At 52.9% G+C, this 23,957-nt stretch overlaps 1 protein-coding gene across 2 annotated transcripts; it reads right to left on the bottom strand.

Annotated features, from left to right (window-relative positions):
- Positions 1 to 926: 926 nt before the first annotated feature.
- On the bottom strand, positions 927 to 9,026 carry PPP1R1A (protein phosphatase 1 regulatory inhibitor subunit 1A). 2 transcript variants are annotated; one of them, XM_086713169.1, is made up of 7 exons: positions 8,762 to 9,016; positions 4,657 to 4,717; positions 3,613 to 3,650; positions 3,233 to 3,296; positions 2,497 to 2,652; positions 1,491 to 1,597; positions 927 to 1,057 (listed from the first exon to the last, which is right to left on the bottom strand). In XM_086713169.1, the coding sequence occupies exons 1-7, from the start codon at positions 8,843 to 8,845 to the stop codon at positions 1,052 to 1,054; spliced, it is 516 nt and encodes a 171-aa protein (XP_086569295.1). In that variant the 5' UTR covers positions 8,846 to 9,016; the 3' UTR covers positions 927 to 1,051. The 2 variants fall into 2 exon arrangements, with proteins under 2 accessions (XP_086569295.1, XP_086569296.1); XM_086713170.1 differs by lacking the exons at positions 927 to 1,057; positions 1,491 to 1,597 and adding an exon at positions 1,811 to 1,920 and having other exon boundaries at positions 8,762 to 9,026.
- Between the last annotated feature and the right edge of the window lie 14,931 nt (positions 9,027 to 23,957).

Genomic DNA, 23,957 nt, shown 5'->3' with positions numbered 1-23,957 from the left:
TCATGTACACGGACTCCTTAAGCTCGAGAAAATCCTGGTGGTGTTCTCCCTATCTGATGTGTAGGTGGGTAAGCTGGGGTCTTGCCTGAGAGCACATAGTAGGAATGGCAGAAGTGGGACCTTACACCCAGGTTCTTTTTCTCTCCATCAGAGTGCTGCTTCAGTAAGCAAGGGTGAATCTTGCCTTCCCTCTTCCCCTCTCCCCCCTGGAAAGACAAAAGCAGGAGAGGCCTGACTGTGGAAGTTTCTTCGCCTGTGCTGGCTTTTGTGTTTTCCCCTGGCCCCTCAGTGTCTAGGACAAGGGAGAGATGATCTTTCCTGGTCCCAGCAAAGGCCTCTTTGTTAATAGCCACTGTGTTCTCCACGCGTCTTTGCTAACGGGTTGGAGCAGGGGCTGTGGTCTCCTCATGGCTGGAGGAGGGAACACACCCTGAAGTGTGGGAATCATTAAGGTTTGGAGGACAGGCAAAGGCATCCACACAAGCAACACCTCTTTCCCATGGGCGAGCCAGGGTGCAGTTCCGCCTCCTGTCCAGCAGGCGGCGGCCACAGCACAGTCGCAGCTGGAGGGCCTTACAACTCCCAAGTCTCACAGCTGCAGGGCAACCCTGCCAGGTGGCGGTATCTTTTCTGCAATTAAGAGAACCCAGGCCCTTTGTTCCTTCTTGGTGCCCTGGAAGTTAGTCCTTCCACCTGTCTGACCCCCATCTCTCTTCCCAGAGCAAGTAAGGGCAGGGTTGGGGGAGAACTCCCCCCACACCCAACCCCTTCTCAAGGCTCCTGCCCAGCTTCCCCATTTCTCCTGCCCAGCTTCCCCATTTCTTTCCAGAGGGAGCTGGGCAGAAGAGCAGGGAGTTGTAGAGGGGGCAGGACAAGAAGGGAGGGAGAAAGGATTCTCTAAGTTGGGAAAGAAGGAAAATGCCAAGCACCTAACACCAAATTTATCACTTTTTAAAAACAGGAGATTTTTCCCAAAAGTGAAGAATAAGAAACAAATCCAGTGTCCATGCATCCCAACTGCAGTCTTGATTCCAGGATACCTCCTTCACTCTCAGACCTGTTGTGGGGGAGGGGCAGAAAGAGGGCATGTGAGAGACCAGAAGTCCTACTGCCCCCACCCCTACTAGTCTGCCCATCCTCAAGCATCTAACCTCTGATGTCTGACGCCAGTCGCCCCGCTTGCCCGGCCTGCGCAGGGGAGGGAGGACCGTAAAATCAGCCCACGAGGCTGTTTCATCAATGCCTCCGCTCCAGGCATGACCACTGCTCACCCAGCCTGGACATGAGGCTCTCCCTTTACAGCTTAATCCCATTTCTCTCTGTCCACGGATACGTAATACACCCAAATCTTCTTGTCCCAGACAATAGCTCTTCAGTGACTGAAGCCGGTCCTCTGTTCCCCCATCCCCTAATTCCAGATCTTAGTCCTTGCCCTCATCGACACAGCCTGCTCTCCTGCAGACCAGGCAGCCCCAGCCCTAGGCTCTTACCGAGTTGGCTCCCTGGGAATCCAATGGTGGTATATGGGTTGTGGGTTCCCCTGTGCTGGGTTTCTCACTGCCCCTCTCCTGAGTTTTAGGGATGGATTCTGCAGGCTCTAAGGAGGGAAAAGGGTGGTGGGAGGGAGAGGCAGTATTCATGAAAGCTTGGAGAGGGAGCTGCTCCTCTCACTACATCCAGTGACCCCTGAGAGGGGCCCAAGACCAGGCTGGGGGCAATCGGACAAGCCCAGCGGTGTTTTCTCTCATCACAATGATTACTACAGGCTCACTTTTTAAATTTGCAATCAGAAATTGAAAGATAAAAAAACGCTTCAAAGGGGAGTTCAAAAAAGTTTGGGTACAATTGGGCAAAACCTGACCTGAGGTGATACGGGACTCCTTTTAGTCTTTATCCCATTTGGTAGGACCATTCGTTTCACTGCAGAAATATTAATGTGTGTGATTACAGGGTGCTCTGTTGGAGGGTATTACGTAATATCAGTAGATATATACACACACCATGTCACCTTCATAGAATGGGAAAAGCTCTGGATTCTGGAATCCCACCTGGGATGAGGGACTGTGGAGATGTGTTAACAGCACTACCAGCAGCTTCCGGTTCATTGCATGTGTCGGCTGCTGGGCTAGGAACTGGTCTCCTTTCATTTTCGCAAACAACCCAATGCAATAGGCATCGTCGTTATCATTTTACAGACTGAGGTTAAGTGAGTCGCTGGAGGCCTCCGGGCTGGTCAAGTGAGGAGGATTCTAGCTTGTGCGTGCTGGACCCACCATGGTGGGCTCGCTCCCTCCTTCCATACAGCAGGGAGCCCTGCAGCCCAGGTGGGGAGGGTTTGCTGTCATTCAGTAAGCAAAGGTGAGGAGACGCAAATACATGGAATACATCCAGACATATTCATATTCCCAGGACAGTTTCCGGCTCCTAGTAGACCCCTCCCTATCACGGGTAAGGTCTGCCTCCCCCCGGGCCAGTCCCTCCCCAGCCTCAACGTACTTTGTGCTTTCCCAGAAGGGCCCAGCCTTAACTCCGCTTCTGTGTCTGTGATCCCAGGCGGGCAGGACTCCTGGGTCCCTGTGCTCTCGGCGGCTCCCTCAGGTTCCTCTCCCTGCTGCTGTTGCCCCAGGTGATGTTCAACCATCATCTGGAGCTCTGGGGGCACAGAAAGGGAGGGACATGACTGCTCAGAGTCTCAACAGCCCCGCTGAAGGGCCGGCAGACATTGCTGGTGTGACATTTCCATCCCCTGAGATCTGAACGGGGGTCGGTGGGGGGGGGAGGGGTGGGGTGGGGAAAGATATGAGCTGGGCACTAAGGAGGGCCTAAAGCTAAACAATAAAACATACTTCCTTCAAAAGTCAGAGAGGCGAGGGGCAGGGCCTTCAGGAAGAAAAGACCCTCCTAACTTGCTGGGATACTTGGGGCAAAAGAAAAGACTCAGTTTAGGTTCAAGAAATATTTGAGTACCTTCTGTGTGGTGAGCACTGCATATTTTATTTAACTGCCGTAGTGAGGTGGTAGTCGGGGCTCAGTAGGTTAAGCAGGTTCTGCCAGGCCACCCAGCTAGTGGGAGGCAGAACTGGAGCCCAGCCCAGACTGTCTAGCAAACGATTCAACTCTAACAGAGGCAGGTTTCAAGACTTCGCAACGGTTCCCTGCAAAGGGGTCGTCAGGTCTACAGCTCAGCCTCAGGCACAGCGGGGCAGAAGGGGATGGGAAGGGTGTTCCTAACCTTTCATTGTGGGTGTGGTCCTCGTCACCTTCTTCCGTTGCCGTGGAGACATGGACAAAGTGGACTGTGAAGGACACAGGGCACAGATGGGGGCCGGCCCGTCTCACCCACCTTCTGTGCCTTGCCATGCTTTGGACTGGAGATTGGGGGGTCGGCGTGGGCTTCAGAAAGTGGGGGAGAAGATTCCTGCTTCCCAGCCACCCCTCCCCCCATCCCCACAGTGAGCAAAGAGACTGAGTGTGGGGGGATATGGCGTGTGTGTCCGCTCATTGGGAGGGACGCAGAGAAGGGGGAGTCGGAAGGCCCTAGAGATTGGAAGGGCTGAGGAATAATCCCCTAATAATTCTCTGGGCTGGGCTGAGCGTGAGGGACCAGCTCACCTTGAGAAGCGGGTTGGGGATCCGGTCTTCATCTATCTCTGAGGGGGAACAGGGAAAGGAGAAAGTGAAGAGGACTGAAAACCCGGGGGGGGGGAACCCCCAAAAAAGAGCTGACTTCCCAAGGGGAGGAGCCTCGGTGATCACCTCTTTCCTGATCTGTCCCTCACATCGGCCGCTAGGAAGTCAGCCTTGATGGCTGGCTGCCCCAGGCCTGTTCCCTTCAGCTCCCCCCTGCCTTGCTTTCTTCCCGGTACGTAGTCCTGTCCTTGACTCTGTGGTCCATCGTGTATCTACATCCTCGCCTCAGACCTGGAGGTTCCCAAAGTGGGATCGGTGTGGTGTGTTTGCTCCCTTCCTCTCTCTGAAGTATCCATAGCTCTTTCTCCTCCCAATCATTGACCAGGTTCAGAACGGAACCGTGCACGGGAGGGAATACCAGATAAAAAAGAGCAAGTTTATCCTGCGCAGGGAGGCACAACCAATTTTGGTAGTTGGGGGCAAGCCGGACATTCAGGCATCTTGAACTCCAGTCTGGCTTATTAGCATGACCACCTCTCCCCGACATTCCCTGAGACCCTGTTCTCTCCCCAGACCTTGCTGGGCACAGTGGTGACCGGCATGCCAGCTGCTCCCTGAGCTGTGTCTAACCTTCCCCTTCCCCTCTGGGGGCTGTGAGGCTAGCTGATGGAGGCGGTGTCTCCCCCTCACAGCTGTCACTGCCTCTGGGGGTGGGGGCCTCAGCGTCTCAGTTGCTCGAGAAACCTGGAAGACTGTTGCCGCAGCAACGGCACTCAGTTGACCACCCCAATTCCTGGGGGGGCTTAGGACGCAGGTGCGTTCCCTCCCCTCCCTAGCACTGCTCCGTCTTTCCAAAGCAAAGGAAATCCTCTTGCTAATCCAGCCGCCTGCTTTCCCGACCCTGGGACCTAGAAGCTCTCGGACTCCTCAGATCTGCCCTTCTTCCAGCCACTGGACCCCCCTTCTCTCACTGGACCCCCTCAGCAGCCCCCACTCCCTTCAGCGACCCATCCCGGGGGTGGTTACCTGGGGATGACTGGTCACTGGTCAGCACGAGGGTGGCGGGGGTGGGGCGGCGCCTCCGAATCTGAGGGGAGAGGTCAAGTGCACGTGGCAGTCTCAAAGCCCCACCCAGTACCCTTCAGCAACATAATCCAGGCCACCCGCTTAACATACCTCAAAAATGACCACATTACACTGAGCCTCAGGTCCCAGGGTGGACATTCTTGGGCCCATTCCTTTCCCTTAGGGACCCAAAAGATCACCCCCGCCCCCTCTATCCCCCATCCCCCCTTTCTGTTTCTGCATCTCCCCAGCTCTCCCTCTCAGCAGCTGTATCTGCTCAAATGCATCGATCTCTGGCCTGCTGTCCTTCCGTCCATCCTGATCGATGGTCAGAAATAACCTGACAGGGCACGAGGGCTTTCCCCCAGTCTTCTAGCCCACCACCCCAGACAGACAGGAACGTTTTGTGCGCCAGCATCTGTGGACAGCACCCCTCACACCCAGCCCAGCCTGGGCGACGGCACCAGGAAGGTAGGTCTGAGGGTGCGTTCCCTCGCCCATGCCCCTCTCTAAATTCCATGTCCCTCTCTAAATTTCTCCCTCTGTCATCGGACACACTGCCTTTCTAATTTGTCAGCAAGTGTGGTCTGGGCAAATCATTGTAACGGTAAATAAAATACAGGCAGGACCTAGTGAGGGGGGGTGGGTGCTAAAGTTACCTGAAAAATCTTATCCGGGGCCCCAGGGTCCCATTCTAAGAAATTAACATATAAAAGCTGGTTGACTCCTGGGCCTCTGAGCCCCTCTGCCCACTGCTGCTCTTCTGCCAGGCTGCCAATAAAGTTGATTGTTGTTGCAGTCAGTCCAAGGACTCTTGGGACATGTAGGTTTTCTTTCCTTTCCCGGGAGGGTTTTGAGGCTTGGAAGTGAGGGGAGCGCATGGGGCTGGAGTCCCTACAGCAACCTTCCGGGGCAGCAGAGTGGGGGGGGGGGAGGAGCCAAAGGGCTGGGAGAGGGGTTAAGATCATCCAGGGCTGAGCGCGGTAGGGCGAGGACACTGAAGGATGGAATTCCTCTTTCTCTCTCTCTCTCTCTCTCTCTCTCTCTCTCTCTCTGTGTCCATTATTTATTTATTTATTTATTTTTTTCAACGTTTATTTATTTTTGGGACAGAGAGAGACAGAGCATGAACGGGGGAGGGGCAGAGAGAGAGGGAGACACAGAATCGGAAACAGGCTCCAGGCTCTGAGCCATCAGCCCAGAGCCTGACGCGGGGCTCGAACTCACGGACCGCGAGATCGTGACCTGGCTGAAGTCGGACGCTTAACCGACTGCGCCACCCAGGCGCCCCGTGTGTCCATTATTTAGTATCACTACCACTGGGGGCGGGGGTGGTAAGACGCCCGCCCCTCTCTATGCCCAGAAAATGGATGTCAGCCTTAGCCAAGAGGCACAGTGTTAGTCTGAGAGGGGGATTCTCCCCAAAGAAGTGAGATGCACAGAATGGGGGGCTCTTGGGGTGGGTCACTGTTTTCTCTGGAAAATCCAGTGGCATCTGTTTTGGATGACATTTCAAGGTCCCCGGCAGTGCTGGTTGTGTGTGTGTGTGTGTGCGTGTGTGTGTGTGTGTGCAGTCATACACATAGGCATACACATATGCACTACACACACATGAGCTGTGAGTCTGTCTGGCCATTCCTGGTGCAGATGTGCTGGGCACCAGCAGGCGGGTACGTGTTCTTCCCGAATGTGGGGTGAGGGCCATCCTTTCCTAGGAGAGGACTCCTTTTTATTTCTCTCCTGCTGTAGGTGGAGGGGGAGTGCTGGTTGTGGAAGAGTCAGAGAGGCAGGGAGAGGGTGGGGGTGTTAGTGGAAGTTGGGAGTCCGAGAAGGTGACCACAAGCATGCCGGAAAGGGCTTTTGAGAGGGCACCAGGGCTCTGTGATGTTGGACAGGTCCCTTCCTTAACCTTGGACAAGATCTCTAGGCGCTCAGAGTCTTGGACAATTTTGATATCCTAGAGATATCAGAGAAGGGAGTAAAGTCAGACTTCCTAAAGTAACCCCCCCCCACCCCAGGCACCTGAACTACTAGGAAGTGAATAGATGGTCTTTCTTCTTTTTCTTGCACCTCCCCAAATTCTGAGTGCTCAAGGATACCTCGTGCCTTTGCCTCTGATTTATTGCCAAACCAGTCACACCAAGTACCTGGTCGCCGTGGGCGCCCCTCCATCCCCTGCCACTCTGTGCTCTGTAACTCCTAGCTTCTAACCCCCTTGTCAGTCTGGATTAGGCCCTCTTGCCACACCTGGAGCTTTTTGCTTGGGTAACACACTTGGACGACACAGCGAGAAGGGCTGAGGTTAGGCTGCAGGTAGAATTTCAGGTCTAGTGGACAGGACACCGATTTCTGAAGACTGGAGAAAAACAGACGGCAGTCCTGTCTCTCTCTTTTTCCCTCTGGCTCCAGAGAACTATCTTTTCCTCCTGTGTCTCCCGACCCCTGAACCAGCTGGACTACCCCCTCCTCCTCCCAATACACATGGACACCTGCCGTCTCTAACACCAAACAGATGCAGGTGTCAGGGAGACCTGTCTGTGCCAGTGGAAGGCAGTCCTTCTTGGAACCTCACCCCTAACCACCCCCAGCCCACAATCACGGCCAGTTTCCTGGGGCTGAGGGTATCTTAGCTAATCCCCTGCCTCCAGGCGTAACAGTCTTGCCCCTGACTCTGGGGGGACACTCCCCAGGCTCGGGCTCTCCACCCTGCTCATCCTCACCAGGCTTGAGGCCTCACCACAGTCCGTCCTGCTGTCACACCTTGGGGGTCTGGAGACGGGGCTCCCTCCAGGCCAGGGAGAGGACAGATCAGGTTCCTCACCCCTCCCCACACTTTGGGAAGCTGAAGTTGCAGGGAGAGTGTGTGCACCTACCCCTCCCTTCAGATCTCGACCTTCTTCTCCCAAACAGCTGGAGCCCACACAGAGAACCCTCTCCAGCTCATCCCAAGAGGTCACAGGGTGTTGTCAGGTGGGGAGGCCCCGCCAGAGCCCTGGCAGCCGCGTGGGGGAAATGGAGAACTGACCTTGTGGCCGACAGATATTCTTTAGGACCGGGGATGTCCAGGCAAATGGACAGAGAACACAAAACGAGATGGCGCAAATGAGCAAATATTTGGCAAATGGGCGGTAGTAGTGACCACGGGTGGTCACCCTCTCCACACACATGCTCACTCTCCCTGAGACACACACTTGCTCACACACTCTCATCCACTGCCGCCTCTGCCAGGCTGCTCTGAGCTAAAAATAGGCCAGGCCCACGGCTGGGCCAGGGCCCTGGACTCCCACCCCTTGAGCCCAGGCCAGCGCAGTGCTGCTCCCGTGTTTAGGGAGTCCCTTGCACCCAGCTCCCAGAGAGCCCCTGCCTCTGGCTTCCCAGCGCCATTCTCTGCAGGCCACCCCCACTCTCTTGCTCCGAAGGGCAGGAGTTGGGAATAAGGACCCACGTGTCCAGACTTGCATTAGAGGGGAGCCTCAGCCTGCAGACCCAACCACCCCTCTCCCCAAAGCCCGGGCGCTCTTGGTTTTCCTAGGTTCCTTCTGGTTCTCACTCTCTGGAGTCACGCAAGGTGGCCTTCAATGAGGGGAGGGCTGGGAGAGCTATTTCTCTTCTTTCAACTCCTTTCTGCAGCACCAGGCTCCCTCCATTCCCCGCCTCCTCCCCTAACCCCTCCCGCAAGGCTGCCGGCCCCCTATGGCGCCCCCTCCCCCACCCCCCCCAGCTCAGAAACTCTGGCGGGGGTTGACTGAGTGGGGGATGCCATACTGGCGAAGGGGGTTGGGGTCGTGTCCTCAGGCAGGCCCCCTCCCCCAGGGCTGGGGCGCAGAGAGCGACTCTGCGGGGACAGGCTTCGAGTGGAGGCGCTCGTGCTAGCACGGACAGGGAGAGGTGGCTCCAACAGTGGGGGAGGGGATAGAAGACCCCCCTCCCCCCCAAACTGAGCGCGGTCGCCCTCACAGGGGCGCACTGCTGAGGGCGGACGAAGCAGGTTTCTCAGATCTCCCAGCCTAGGGGGTCCCTCGTTCTTTGCAGGGCGAGTCCCCTGCCACCCCGCCCGGCTCCGCACCTGCTCCGCCGCCTCGGGGTCAAGGTGCGGCTCTAGCAGCGGGACCGTGAACTGGATCTTCCGGGGGCTGTTGTCTTGCTCCATGGCTGGGGCGGCGGCTGCTGGGCCGGCGCTGCGGCGGGAGGGAAGGCGGCGGGACTCGGGGCTGGGGCGGGCGCGCTCGCTCTCCGCTCCGCTCCGGCCCCGGCCCCAGCCCGGCGCGCTCGGCTCCCGGCGCCCTGCTCGGCGCTCCCCGCTCGCGGCCCCGGGGACTCTGCGGCCGCCGATTGGCTCCGCACCCGCCCCTCCCGGCCCCCTCCCCCTCCCCCTGCCCGGAACCTTAACCCCGTCGTGGCTGCGCCGCGGGCTGCGGGGGTCTCCGCCCCGCGGGCGGGCGAGCCGGGCGTGGCCGGGTCCCAGTCTAGGTCGGCGGCTCAGGCGGGCCTCCGGGTGTCCTCAGAGCTCGGGGCAGGGAGTGGGGGTGGGGAGCGGTACGGAGAACTTCTCCAGGCTAGGGGGACAGGTTTTAGGAACGGGAAGGTGGAGGGGCGCTGGCAGGAGGAGGCGGCAAACGCGAGAGGAAGATTTCGTTTACGATCCTGCAAGGGGTTGTCTCATAGAGCAAAGAAGGGAAGGGGATTTAGGCATGCAGCAGGAGGGATGAAGGCTAGACACGGAGAGGGACTTTCCCTTGAGAAGAAAACAGTAGAGCGAAGGGGAAAACTCGGAGGGGAGGTGTGAGGGCTGGGCGCGGGTCTTCTGTTCACTCGGCCGGCAGGCAGGGGGGAACTGAGGCCTTACAGGGTCTCCAGAGGCCAGAGCCTCTCTGTTGAAGGACCGATGGGAGTGGGTGGAGGGCTCAGGGAGAGAGGACCATCTGGGACTCAGCAGAAGGAGTGTTGGGGGTGGGGAGCTGATGATGCTTGTGAAATAGATTTCTCTTTCTGCTTGCTAAACTACGGGGCTGGGAAAGCAGGTGAAAGGCCTGCAAGGGGAGAATGCTGGGGGGTGGAACGGAAACTCCTGGTGGGGTGGCTCGTTTACAGTTGGGGTTGATTTCCAGTTCCACTACTGGCGGGATAATGAAAGTGATCTGCTGTAACTGAAGGGATGGAGGTTAGACTAGGTGAAGAACTTACCACCTTGGTGTAGGACCAGATGTCAATCAGGACCAGTGAGTGAGGCAGATAGGATATTCATAGGAGCTGTTGGGCACCATGCCAGGGCCTGGGGGCCATCGCATAGAGGGGAAAAGAGGTGCCATGGACCTGGGGAGGGGCAGGGCTAATGAACCATGGGGGGTGGGGGGGGGGAGGAGAAGAAGTAGGGAGGAGAAGGGACAGGGAGTTCTGGGGGAGGGGCTGGGCCAGGGCCAGGGCCAGAGATCTGTTTCTTTAGCCTTAAGCCCAGCAACTGCAAGTTCCATACAGATTAATGCCTGGTTCTCTGGGGTCCCTATGATCACTCTTTCCTCTAAGGGGTCAGCCTCAACTCTTAGTTGCCTCCTCTCCTGGGCAGCCCTTCCCTGACCTGGATTTCACACCACCCCTTCCCCTTTTACCTCCCAAAATAACCTCCCCTCTCACCACCCCCCCCCCCCCCCAGCCATATCTTTTTACACATGCCAGGCTCAGCTCAGTTTTCTCAGGACAACACTGGGGTATAGGGACCCAGTGGGCCAGCCAGACCTCCATTTGCATGCTAACTGACCCCATTTTATTGTCACTAGACTCTAGGAATGACCCCCTACACTCAGCATGCACTTATGGGGGGGGGGGCTTTTCATTCTTTTAAAAAACATTTTTCCAGTTTTATTGAAAAGTAATTGACATGCATCACTGTATAAATTTAAGGCATACAGTATGATGATTTGATTTACATATATTGTGAAATGATGACCACAATAGGGTCAGCTAACATCCATCTTCTCATATAGGTACAAAAAAAAAAAAAAAAAAAAAAAAAGAAAGAAAGAAAGAAAGAAAGAAAGAAAGAAAGAAAAAGAAAAAAAGGGGAAAAACATTGCTCCTTGTGATAAGAACTCAGGATTTACTCTGTTAACAACTTCCCTATATAGCTATATAGCTATAGTCATCATGTTGTACGTTCCATCCCTTATTTATTTACTTATTTGAAATTTTGTTTAATGTTTATTTATTTTGGGGAAAGAGAGAGGGAGAGCATGAGCAGGGGAGGGGCAGAGAGAGAGGGAGACACAGAATCTGAAGCAGGCTCCAGGCTCCGAGCTCTCAGCAGAGAGCCCGATGCGGAGCTTGAACCCACAAACCGTGAGATCATGACCTGAGCTGAAGTCTGATATTTAACCAACTGAGCACTTATTTATCTGAAATCTGGAAGTTCGACCTTTTGACTACCTTCCTCCACTCCCCCTCCCCCTGTCTTCTGCTTCTGATAACCACCAATCTTATCTCCTTTTCTCTGAGTTCAATTATTTTTTAAGATTTCACATATAAGTGAGGTCATACAGTATTTGTCTTTGATTTATTTCACTTAGCATAATGCTCTCAAGGTCCATCCATGTTGTCACAAATGGCAGAATTTCCTCATTTTTTTTTTATGGCTGAAAAATATTCCATTATATCTATAAATCTATATCTAATCTATGTCTATATCTATCTATATCTATCTCACAAGGTTATCCCTTCATCCATCAGTGGTTGTGTGTCTTCCTATTGTAAATAATGCTGCCATGAACGTGGGGGTGCAGATATCTTTTTGCCTTTAGCCTCTCTTTGACGTAGCAAGGCCAACCAGGAAAACAACTGATTGTATTTCCCAGCCCCTCCCCTGAAACTACCCCCATGCCCCCAACCAGAGTGACTGGGGAGGGAGGGGATAAGAAGACACTGAAGCCAAGAGAATAAAGGTGGGGTGGGGAACGCAGGACCCATTAGCAGGCAGGCACTTTGGTTTCCTCCTCACTCACTCATCTCCTAACCACGCATACCCACAGCAGAGTCCAGAGTATCCTCTACATAGGTGACTGGCACATCCCTTACCCCATTCCACTGGGACTCTGGAACTTGAAGCCAGGATTCTCACATTCCTGGATCTCTGGAGCCCCAGAATCCCCTCACTGAGCTTCAGTTTCCTCATTTGTAAAATGGGAGAAGAGTCTCCACCTGATAGGGTATCATCTGAGGTAAGATACTGGCATGTAGAAGACCCTCCATGAACCCATGGCTGCTGTCGTTACTGTCTTGTTATCTCCTAGCAGACAGCAGAGTTTGGGGAGACATCCCTCCAGGGTTTCATCAGGAGAACCTCTACCCTACCCCAGTCATCCAATTTGCCTGGGCCTCTTTCCCTTGTATCCCTCAGACTTTGGTCTGGCCATGGAAATTCCTTACCAAGTCCTACACCCACCCTTCATGTTGCTTCCTCAAGCTCCAGAGTCTCCGAACCCATGGTCCGAAAGCTACAGGTAAGGAGAGGGGCCCCGATTGCTCAGGCCTTGGGGAGATGCCCCATGAGGGGCTGTGTGGGAAGAAGGGTCCCGGGAGCAGCCGGTGCTGGGGTGGAGGCAGAGGAGGAGAGAGCCGGGAGAGGGAGGAGACAGCTCCGGGCTTGGCTTTTCCAGGAGGAGGCTGGGTGCGGGTGGGCGAAGCGTTTCTGGGTAGTGGGGAGGTGGAGTGTGACTGGCCTCAGCTCCTGGTGCTGGGGTCTCCGCGTGGGCTACAACAGGTCTGTCTGTGTGTCCTGTTTGGACCTTTATTCATGCCAGAGCTGGGTGAGTGGCTGTGTCTGATGGGCTTGTGGGTGGAAGAAGGCACGGGTTGCTCACACATGGGGCTGGGGAGTTGCAGAGGGCCTGCCATCCGCTCTTGGAACCCTCTAGAATAAGAGGTGGAGCCTGCGCTGCCCCAGACCTTCCCCAGCTCGCTCTCGTGCCTTTGTAAGAGCGTTCCCATCCCCGCTGCAGTCACAGCCCGGCCGGAGGAGCGGCCGCTGTTCTGCGCAGTGCCCTTCTGGGTCCATGAAATATTTAAGGCTACAGGGATGTGACTTGGTGATGCAGTCACTTAGCCTTAGCTCCCACCCGCCCTGCTCTGGGAGCTGGACTCTGGGTTGATGGGGCTGCTCTTTTCGCTCTCAGCACGGTCTTCTCTTATTTATCTGTCCTGCTTACCCCCACTCAGCTTCTCAGGCATTAATTCACGACTCCTCACAACTGACCAGGAGGGAGGCATATGTTAGGATCTTTATTTTACTCTTCATGGGTGGGGCCGTGGAGCAAACTGATGCTGGGATGGGCCGCTTGGGTTGGCGTTTGGGAGGTTAGAGGTCAATTCTTCCCTCTGCTGCCAACTCTCTGGGCCACTGTGGGGCAATCGCTACCTCCCTACCCCCGAACACACAGTGGCCTTTGTTTCCTCACCGGTAAATGAGGGGAGCAGGTGACTACGTGGGTTTCTCCCCATTCTAATATTTTGTCATTTGGGGTTAGGGGTGCTCTAGCCACATATTGGGAAGTCTCAGACCCAGGGTTGGGACCCAGAGGTAGGGACCTCACCTCTATCTTTGCATGTCTCCCTGCCTGGCCACTGTGGCAGGGGTTAAACCCCTGCCTGTTGGATACATAATGCATGCATACTTTTTTTTTTTTTTTAAACATTTATTACTGAGAGACAGAGACAGAGCGTGAGCAGGGGAGGGGCAGAGAGAGGAGGAGACACAGAATCCAAAGCAGGCTCCAGGCTCTGAGCTGTCAGCACAGAGCCCGATGCGGGGCTTGAACTCATAAACTGCAAGATCATGACCTGAGCTGAAGTTGGACGCTTAACCGACGGAGCCACCCAAGCACCCCGCCTGCATGCTTTTTCACACATATAGCTCTGAGGAGGTGAGGCTAGAGACTGATTTATACACCAAAGGAGCAACGACCCCATCCAAGTGGTCCCCCTGGGAAGCCATATGTTCATACCGATTTGCTGCAGTTTCTCAAACATTTCTGGAAACTTTTGGAATCATCTGAGATCTTGTGACATATGCTCTGAAAATCCTCACGGTAGAGTGAATCTTTGTCCTTTGGAGTGGCTTTGCTCTTCTGGAAACACCTGAGAGTCTTCAGGGGTCATGCATTGTGAAGAAGGAGGGAAGCCAGGTGGGGAGAAGAACTTGATCTGGAACTGAGGTGCGGGTACCCTGGAGTGAGGCTGCATGTCCCTTGCAGCTCTGACACCCATCTAGAAGGCCTCTCTGCAAGAGAAGTTTCCAGAGCTTCTTGTGAGCCCCAGCAGCACCAATGGTGGGGATGTGTGGCGTCTAGGGGGATGACTTGGAAGGCCCAGCCTCCCTCCACTGTGTACGTCCTGGTTTGCCTGTGAAAAAGCCCATCGTTGCAACTCTGCCAGGCGTGGGTACACCCCCCTGCAGCTGGCGCTCTCGGGAATGGGGCCAAAGCTGGTGATTCAAACACAGGGGCTGCTCATTTCCAAAGTGCTTTGCGTCTTCTTGAACCACAAACTGGTAGAAGTGGAAGAGACATGAAGATCAATCCACTCCCCCCTTCAAACAAGAGAGGGGAAACTGAGGCCAAGAGAGAGGAAGCAGCTCTCCCCAGGACTAGAATCCATGCCAGTGCTTTTCCCGATAAGCCAGGTTTGGCGGCTTTTGCGGGGCAATGGCTGAACCTGGAACAGTGGCGTGGACCAGATGACCTCTTGAGAGGCACTTTAACCCTCTGATCATCACCAGCTCAGAAGAACCTGTCCTTAGCTGGCCCCTCCTAGTCCAACTCTGACAGGTTGGATTCATTCTTCCAACCAGTATTTATTGGGTGCCAGGCATTATGCTAAGTGCCGGGGATACAGTGGAGCACAAAACAGATAGTCTCTGGGCATCTTACAGCCTAGGAGGGGTCCGGGCGGTGGTGGGCTGACCAAGCAATTATAAACGATGACTACTACAAAAGGGGAAGTCCAAAGAATGACATGCATCCAGAAAGGAGGAAGGTCAATGTAACCTCTGACTGCTTAGACCCCTCCCCCCCCCCCAACTCCATCCCATAGGAGCTCCTTCCCGCATGGGGGTTAAACACCCAGCCTCTGGAGCACTCTGCCTGGGTTCAAGTTATGCCACTTAGTAGCACTGTGGTCTTGGGCAAATTGTATAACCTCTCTGAGCCTCAGTTTTCCCACCTGTAAATAACAGGTATCCCTACTGTTATAGAGAGGGGTGGGATGAGGTGAGGTCCATAACGTGCCTGGCTCAGTGCCAGTACCCGTTAGGCACTCGAGAAATGGGCATGAGTGATTAGGAGTCCATCTTAGCAAATGTTTTCTCCTTTGACTCTGGAAAAAGCAGGGGGTGAAGAAATGGGGATTTCAAAGCTTTCAGAACTAGGGTTTGGGCATCTGTAGGACATCCCTTGCCCCTTTTCAGCCAGAGCCTGCTCCTCCCCACCTCTGTCTGATCAGCTGTTCTTGATGTCCAGCTGTGTTCTCATCAGCATGGATGGCCTGCTAATTAACACCCGTCCTGTTAATGATTACATCTAATGACTTTGACTTGGGCATGAGACGGAAAATTCCCCAGCCACTGGACTGGATGAGGGTACGTTACCAAGGTAGGAGGGAATGGCCCCCTGGGCTCTGGCCATGTTGTTGATGATAGGCAGCTGGGGGAGGGGAGCAGATTGCCTGGGTTTTCTCTCTGGGCTGCTCAGCCGGGGGAATGTGGATGGTGGGGGTCATTTGAAAGTTATGGCCAACCGTCCTTCCCCACTCCTCCCAGGCTTGGCAGAGTGCACCAGGCCCCGGCCCAAGCCTTGGCATTCCTCTTGCCACGGGTTGGTGGTTGATTGCTCCTGCAGCCAGGCAAGGCTCGAGATGGTGTATTGGTTTCTCAGGGCTCCTGTAACAAAGTGCCACCAACCGGGTGACGGTGACTCAAAGCAGCAGGAACTTATTCTGTCACAGTTCTGGTGGCTAGGCGTGTGAAATCAAGGTGTCAGCAGGGCTGTGCTCCCTCTGAAGACTCTAGGGCAGAATCCTTCCTTGCATCTCTCAGCTTCTGATGGCCCCAGGTGCTCCTTGGTTTGTGGCATCGTTACTCCATTGTTTACATGGCCTTCTTTCCGCTTGTGTCTCTGTGTCCTCTCCTCTTCTTATAAAGACTTCAGTCATGGGGAGCCTGGGTGGCTCAGTCTGTTAAGCTTCTGACTTTGGCTCAGGTCATGATCTTGCAGTTCATGGGTTCGAGCCCCGTGTCGGGCTCTGTGCTGACGGCTCGGAGCCTGGAGCCTGCTTCAGATTCTGTGTCTCCCTCTCTGTCTCTCCTCTGCTCGTGCTCTGTTTTTCTCTCAAAATAAATAAATAAATATTAAAAAATAAAGACTTCAGTCACTGGATTTGGGATCCTCCCCTAAATCCACGATAATTTCATCTCAAGATCCTTAATTACTTACATACATCTGTAAAGACTCTAGTTCCAAATAAGGTCACAGCTGAGGTTCTAGGTGTACCTGAATTTTTTGGAGACACTACTTGCCCCACTACAGATGGTGCCTGGCAGGGAAGAGAGGTGATGCTGACCCTGTGGCCCGTGCTGGGGCTGGCACCTGCCTCTCCTCCCCAAGTAGAGGAAGTTCTCAGGAACTCTGGGAGGGGCTGACTCGGGTCTCAAAAGGCTTAGAAAGGGAGGCGACTAGTGGAAAGTGGTGAAGGGATGGGAGTAGGGATGTTCTAGATTGGAGAAAAGAAGGCTGAGAAGACTTTGAAGGGAAAATCCCGGGTCCCTGTAATTTAGTCCTATCGGAGGGGAGAGTGTAACCCATGTTATACTGTATATATGTTATCTATATACATACTACGGCATGTATTGTATACTGTATGTTACATTTTATATTATGTGGCAACCGCCACTTGTCATGTAATAAGAAAATAAAGTTGCAGTTTGATTTCCCCGGTGAGTTTGATTCATGACATTGTCCTTTATGCTTCATTGGGATGCTAGACAGGGGCATTTTTTTCCCTTGCTCTACGGAAAGACTCTTAACTATTTTGCTTATTCTCACGTAAGAGACAGGCATGGAGCGTTGATCAGAAACTAGAACAGCCAGGCGAGTACATGAATCAAAACTTGGCGCTATTTAATGTCATTCTTGTGCCACCTGTTGGGCCCTGCTTCAGTTGCCGGGGAAAGGAGCGGGTGACTGGCTTCTGTCTGTCATGTTCTCCCTCCTCCCCTGCCCCCCAGGCCTGCCCTTCGCCCGCTCTCACCGGTTGCCTTTTCAGAGTGAGGCGCGGTGGGGAGAGGTGGGGTGGTGTGGAGCAGACAGGAAGGGGCAGGTGAGATTTCACTCGGTGATACTCAGACTCCTCTTCCATCAGCCGGTGGTATCCTTGCCCCTTTCTCTCTGATCTCTGGTGACTGTTCTCTCGTGGGCCCTTTCCTGGCTTCTCAGAGCTTTGCTGTCAGCCCCATTCCCCTGTGTTCCCTGACTCCAGGAATTTGAGGCTCCTTCTTCAGCCTTTAGGGTCCTTGTGTCCCTCGAGGTAGCCCTACTGGACAGCGCCCAAGATGGATGCATGGGGATATGCTTGTTTCTCTCCCAGGACCCAGAATGGATTCTTCTTTGCCAGGCAAACTAGCCCAGGGCCTTCTAGAGGACCAGCTCCATCAGTCTGCCCACATGGCGGTTCCTTGGTCCTTCCTTCTCCTTCTAAAGTTCTGGGTGGCATCCAGGCCCCCGGACACTCTGCCCTTACCTCAAGGGGCCACATACTCAGCTTTTGGGGTAACCTCTGTAAGCACCCACTGGGTTTGCTGTGAGGTGGGTAGGCCCTATCTCCTTCCCTGGGGGAGGGGAGATGGGGCTCACAGCACAGCTTTATCCAAAGCCTCCTAATAAAAATCCTCCCTTCATACTATGAGATTAAAAAATTTTTTTTAAATTTATTTTTGAGAGAGAGAGAGACGGAGCACAGGCAGGGGAGGGGCAGGGAGAGAGGGAGGCACAGAATCCGAAGCAGTCTCCAGGTTCTGAGCTGTCAGCGCAGAGCCTGATGTGGGGCTTGAACTCACGAGATGTGAGATCATGACCTGAACTGAAGTCAGACACTCAACTGACTGAGCCACCCAGGCGCCCCTTGTACTATGAGATTAAAAAAAAAATATCCTTGGTCTGGCCGAGGTGGTCAGAAACTAGTTCTTAAAAATTTCCTTTGAAATTTGTCATATGATGAGTTGGTACTTCACTTTAAAATCTCACCTGTTGGGGGCACCTGGGTGGCTCAGTCGGTTAAGTGTCCGACTTTGGCTCAGGTCATGATCTCATGGTTCATGAGCTTGAGCCCCACATCGGGCTCTGTGCTGACAGCTCAGAGCTTGGAACCCGCTTCAGATTCTGTGTCTCCTTCTTTCTCTGCCCCTCCTGCACTAGCACTCTGTCTCTCTCTCTCTCTTAAAAATAAATAAACATTAAAATTTTTTTTAAAAACCCTCATCTATTGTATCTTGGCGCCTACTTGAACTTCTAATTTTAATATCTTGTTACAAAAGCACCTGGGACAGTTAAGATTGTGCCAGCAGAGGGGGGCATCACGTTCTAAATCCATACTGGCAACTTCTCCGCCTCAGGGAAGGGGAGGACACCAAACAAATGGCCAGAGGCCGAAGGGCCACCAGAGGGCAGCAGATCCTGTTTCAAACTCGTGTCTTTCATTGTACTCCTTGGAATAGTTTCTCATTGTTCCCAGAGACCAGGTAGAGCCCAGGTGGTGGGCCATACGGAGGGGCTCAGTTCTCCTGGTGTCTCCACTGGTTCCCCCATGGTGACCCTACTTTCTGAATTTCTGCAGTCTGACCACTGTTCTTCCGTTTGAAGTATCAAAACCATCAGTCTACACTGAGCAGTAACAGCCACTAAACATCTACGTCGTAATGCGCCTGGAGATGAAGCCATACCCTCTGCCTTGGAGAAGCCCGACCAGGGAGGGAGAACGGTGACCAGACACGACAAGATGCAAAATGGCAACCGTTGTTGTAGAGAAAGAAATAAGGGTCTTGTAACTGAACACACAGAACCACGGAGCAGGTTGGCGGTTGCCAGGGACAGGGGTGGGGGAAACGGGTCAAAGGTGGTCACAGGTGCAAACTTTCAGTTATGAAGGATGAATAAGTTCTGGGGATGTCATGTACGGCATGGTGACGACAGTTAACAATACTGTATGCATATTTGAAAGCAGCTAAGAGGGTAGATCTTAAGAGTTTTTACATACACACACACACTCACACTTGTAGCTGTGAGGTGATGGGTGTGCTAACTGGCTGAGCTATGGGAATCACTTCCCAGTACTTACTTATATCAAGCCATCACATTATACGCCTTGTATGTCAATTACGTCTCAATAAAGCTGGGGAGGTGGGTGGGAGAGAAATAAGGGCTTTGGGAGCACTGAGATCGGAGCATGGGCTGGAGAAGGCTTCTCTGAGGAGGGGAATTGGGGTCAGGTTTTGTTTTTTTTTAAGGATGAATAGGAATTTGGGGAAGAAGAGGTGAGGAATAGGGGGAGGTAGACTGACAAATCCCGGGCAACAAGGGAGCGGACAGGTGACAAGGGAGGTGGAGGACAAGAGCTTCCTTTCCCATTCCCAGGAGGCGGGTCTAAGGCTGGATGGCTGCAGGATTTTATTAAAAACCGAGGTGGAGGCGCAGAGAAAAGCAGGATGGGTGCTTTGAGCTTCTCAGAGAAATGCTACTTGAATACTTGAAGGAATTCATGTGGCTTAGCTGGGCTTAAAGAAGACTCAGGGGTGGGGTGATTTTGGCATAACAGGGGAGCTGAGGGCATGGGCTTTGGATGGAGTGGATGTTGGAACGGATCCTGGTTCTTCCAATACCCGGGGGGGGGGGGGGCTGGACTGACTGCCTTACTTCTCAAGCTTATGTCCTAATCCGTGGAATGGGAATAGTAGTTCCTATATGGTAGGGCATTGCGAGTATTGATGGAGATAATAAACATAAAATGCTTAGCACTGTGCCTGGTAAGCTTGGTTAAATGGTAGCATTTATTATTGGAGTGACAATTACCTTTAGATGTCACATGGAAGCAACCAACTTACTCGTGCTGTTCTGCCAGGGCTGAGGCAGCCATGCCAGTGAGAGGGAGAGAGACCTGGCCTGGCTGGGAGGAAGGATGCTCTTACAGTCGGAGGCACCCAGGCCTAGAAGAGACTGCACTGTGTGTGAGGAGACATGTGTTACTGGACGTACTCAAGAGGCTGTCCGGGACAGGTCTGGGACCTGTTTCGGTTCTATTTCAATCCTTTGAGATCCTGGGTTGCTCTGAAACTGTGCAGGGGAGTCTACGAATAGAAGATTCTGTGAATCACCTTGAAGGAGAAGGGCCCCGGGGACAGGGGAGACGGAGCTGGCGGTGGAGAGAATCAGTGCCTCTCCTGAGCTAGGGCCAGTTTAGCCAAGGCCTTAGCTATCTTGTCTCCTCAGGTGAGGGGAGGGCATGTGGGAGGCTCTATGGAGGCGGTCCCAACCCTCATCCTGAGTCCCTGTGTTGGGACTCCATTTTCTGTGCGGGAAGGTTGGGAGTGGTGGGGAATATTCTTTTTTAAGACCCCTTCCTTCACTTCCAATAGGAGAGTCCCCATTCTGGGGACCCCCTGTGCATGCCTTGAAAAGCCCTTCCTGAGACAGAATTTCAGGCTTCCTCACGGCAGTGTCTGGACCTCTGGTGCTGTGCCATGTTCTCAGCGAAGGTGGCCTTTTCTTCACCTCTGCATTAATTCTGCAGATCCTGGGGAAGGGAGCCCTGGGCCTTTGAACAAAAGCTTCCCAGGGTCTTTTCTTCCCAACCACTCTGAGGGAGGGAGATCGTTACCTGCCACTACTCCCCTGTGCCCCTTTCCATTAGAGGAGAGGACTTTGCTCCCTTCTTCACAAGGGATGTAGTGAACCTTCGAGTCTCTCTGTTCTTTACTTGTTCCTCCGAGGAAAAGAGTAGCTAATTTCATCCCTGCTTCCCTCCTTTCCTCCTTCCCTTCTTCCCTCCTTCCTTCCTCCTCCCTCCCTCCCTTCCTTCTTTCTTTCCTTCCTTCCTTCCTTCCTTCTGCTCATAAATTCAATTTGGATTTGTTCATTGAGCTCCCCTTGCCCAGTAATTGCTGTTCACGATACTAGAGAGAAATGATAAATACTAATAATTCGCAAGTTCCCAGGTTTCATAGAGCTTACATTTTTGTGAGGTAGAGAGTATATAAACAGGTAGACAAATGTGTAAATAAGATAATTTCAGAATGTGGTGACTGCAGTGAGGCAATAAATAGGGTGAGGGGACTGATGGGAGGGTAGATGGGGGTGGGCACTGAATGGGGTGGCCAGGGAAGCTCTCTCCGAGGAGGTGACCTTTCAGCATAGTCCTGAAGGATGAAAAGGAGCCAGCTAAGCAAAGAGCAAGAGGAACAAGGTTCTTAGCCAAAGGAACAGCAAGGATGGAAGCCCTGAGTTGGGAAAATGCTCATGTGTCCCAGGACCATGAAGGATGCCACCATGGCCATGAAGTGGTGAGCAGGAGAGTGGAGTGAAATGAATGGGAACTAGACCATTAAGGGCCTGTAGGCCCTGGTAAGGGGTCTGGATTTTATTCGAAGTGCAATTGGAAAACACCAACGAGGGGGCGCCTGGGTGGTTCAGTTGGTTAAAAGCATCCAACTCATGATTTTGGCTCAGTTCATGATCTCACTGTGTGCGAGTTTGAGCTCTGCATGGGGCCCTGTGCTGACAGCGTGGAGCCTGCTTGGGATTCTCTGTCTCTCCCTCTCTCTGCCCCTTCCATTTGCGTGCACGCATTCTCTCTCAAAATAAACAAATATAAAAAAAAAGATGAAAAAAAAAAGACCACCTGTGAGGTTTTCAAGGTGGAAACAATTAGTTTTCATGACTAACTGACATGATTTGATATACTTTAAGAATTTCACTTGTCTGGGGCGCCTGGGTGGCTCAGATGGTTAATGTCTGACTCTTGGTTTTGGCTCAGGTCATGATCGTGAGATCAAATCGCAAGACGCGCGGCCTCACTCAGAGCCTGCAGTCTGCTTGGGATTCTGGCTCTCTCTATCTCTCTTTCTGCTCCTCCCCTGCTCATGTGCACACTCTCTCCCTTTCTTTCCTTCTCTCTCAAATAAAAATGAAGATAATGATGAAAGAAGATCATTTGTCTTTTGGAGGTTGGTTTGGAAGGGGTAAGGGTGGAGGCAGAGAGGTTAGTCAGGAGGCCTTTGCAGAAGTCTAAGTGACAGATCATTCTGGTGAAACTGGGGTGGTGGCATGGGGATGGAGAGAGTGGGATGAAGTCAAGATGTATTTTGGAGATAGAGTCTAAGGCTCTGTCGATGCGGGGATTGAGGCAAAGGCAAAAGTCAAGATTGAGTCTTAGGTTTTTGATTTGAAGAATTGAGTATATGAGGTTATATGTAACGAGATGGGAAGGTGAGGTGGACAAGTATATGAAGATACTAGTTCAGGTGCAACAACAAGGTCTCGATACCCTGGCTTAAGTGGAAGTTAAACATGGGTAATATGGTGGCTTCACAATATTCAAGACTCAGGTTCTTTCTATCTTGTAACTTGTCCTTTTCAAAATGTGGCTTCCGTTTAGTGGCCTGTGATGGCAGTGCCAGCTCTCACCTCTTCATCTCATTCCAGTTGGTGGGAAGGGGGGAAAAAAGAAGGGGAGGACGTAACTCCTTTTCTATCACTGCCCTCTATAATTTGCCATCATCATATTGGCTCATATCCTACCGGCGGCAACCAAGTCACATGGCCACATCTAACTGCAAAGAAGCCTGGGAAATGGAGTCATTAACTACATGGAAAAAGTGGTGACGTAGATCAGGGGTCTGGGTAAGGCCAAAGAGTTGGTACAACTGAACTTCTAGAGGAAAGGAGATGGACGGTCAGGAGGTTGTAGATAAGATGTGATTCTTGGAGATTTTGGAGGTTACTGTGGTAAAGTGTAGGCTGAGGTACAGAGGTCAAGGACTGAGAAGCCAGAGTGTCGGTGAGATCATCTGTGTGAATGTGGAACATCATCAGGAATGTTGACAGGAGCAAGTGAGGGGAAGAAGAGCAGGAGTTGAGGTCATCAGCGAACGAGGGGGGAGGGTTGGGAGGAGGGTGACAGCCTGTGTTCAGAGCTTCCAAGGAGAGGAGGTTTTGAAATTGGAAGGAGGAGCAGAGCTATAGAAGCAGCAGTGGGAAACCGGGAGGCCTTCCCTTCCCACATTCTAGCTCCGAGGTAATTGGCAGTGAGAGGGAGAGAAGCCTCCTCTTGAGAGCCTTGTAGGGGCTGTGGGACTCTCAGGAAATCTTAAAAATTTAAGACTAGTCAATTGAGAGAACACTCAAAACAAGACATTGGCACTATCAAGGGGTTTGCTGATCACATGCCAGGAGTTCCTGAAGTCACAGTAGAAGGGTCTGGGAGAGAGGCCGGGCAGAGAATTGGGTTGGGTTAGGGAGATGGGAGTCTGGATAACTGGGTCTTGGAGGCTTTGGCTTGACTTTGGCCATGACTGAGGAAACAGAACAAGAGGGAATCCCCAGGAGGGATTCGGTTACCCACCTTCCTCTGAGAGCAATTGGAACAGGGTATAGATTTTAGTACCTCCCTGGATGGTTTGGGACCCCTGGCAACTGATTCCTGTGGTACCAAGGCCTAAGTGGGTGTGAGTGGTGGCCGATCCCATGGGAGTGTTAGCAAAATCATGGCCCCCAAGATACCCATATCCCAATCTGTAGAATCTGTACTATGTTAGCTTCCATGGCAAAGGGGAAATAAGGTTTGGGATGGAATTAAGGTTGCTAGTCAGCTGGCTTGAAAATAGTGAGGTTATTCCAGATTATCTGGATGGGTCCAGTGTAAGCACAAGGAACCTTCAATGTGGGGAGGGATTCAGGAGAGAGAACCAGATGGGTGGCAAAGCGAGAAGAGCTTGGCTGGCTGTGGCTGGCTCCGAAGATGGGAGGATGGGACTGAAAGCCAGGGAATGTGGGCGGCCTCTGAAAGTTGGAATGAGCACTGACAGGGTTTCTCCCCTGAGCCTCCAGAAAAGAATGTGGCCCTGCTGACACCTTGATTTCAGCCTCGTGAGACCCATCTTAGACTTCTGTCCTCCAGAGCTACAAGATCATACAGCTGTGTTGTTTTGAGTCAGTACATTTGTGGTAATTTGTATT

This window comes from Puma concolor, chromosome B4 (genome assembly GCF_028749965.1).
Source record: "Puma concolor isolate L17-30 chromosome B4, mPumCon1.1.hap2, whole genome shotgun sequence".
NCBI lineage: Eukaryota > Metazoa > Chordata > Mammalia > Carnivora > Felidae > Puma > Puma concolor.
The sequence above is the reverse complement of the archived record's forward strand: the minus strand, read 5'-3'. Positions and strand labels throughout refer to the sequence as shown.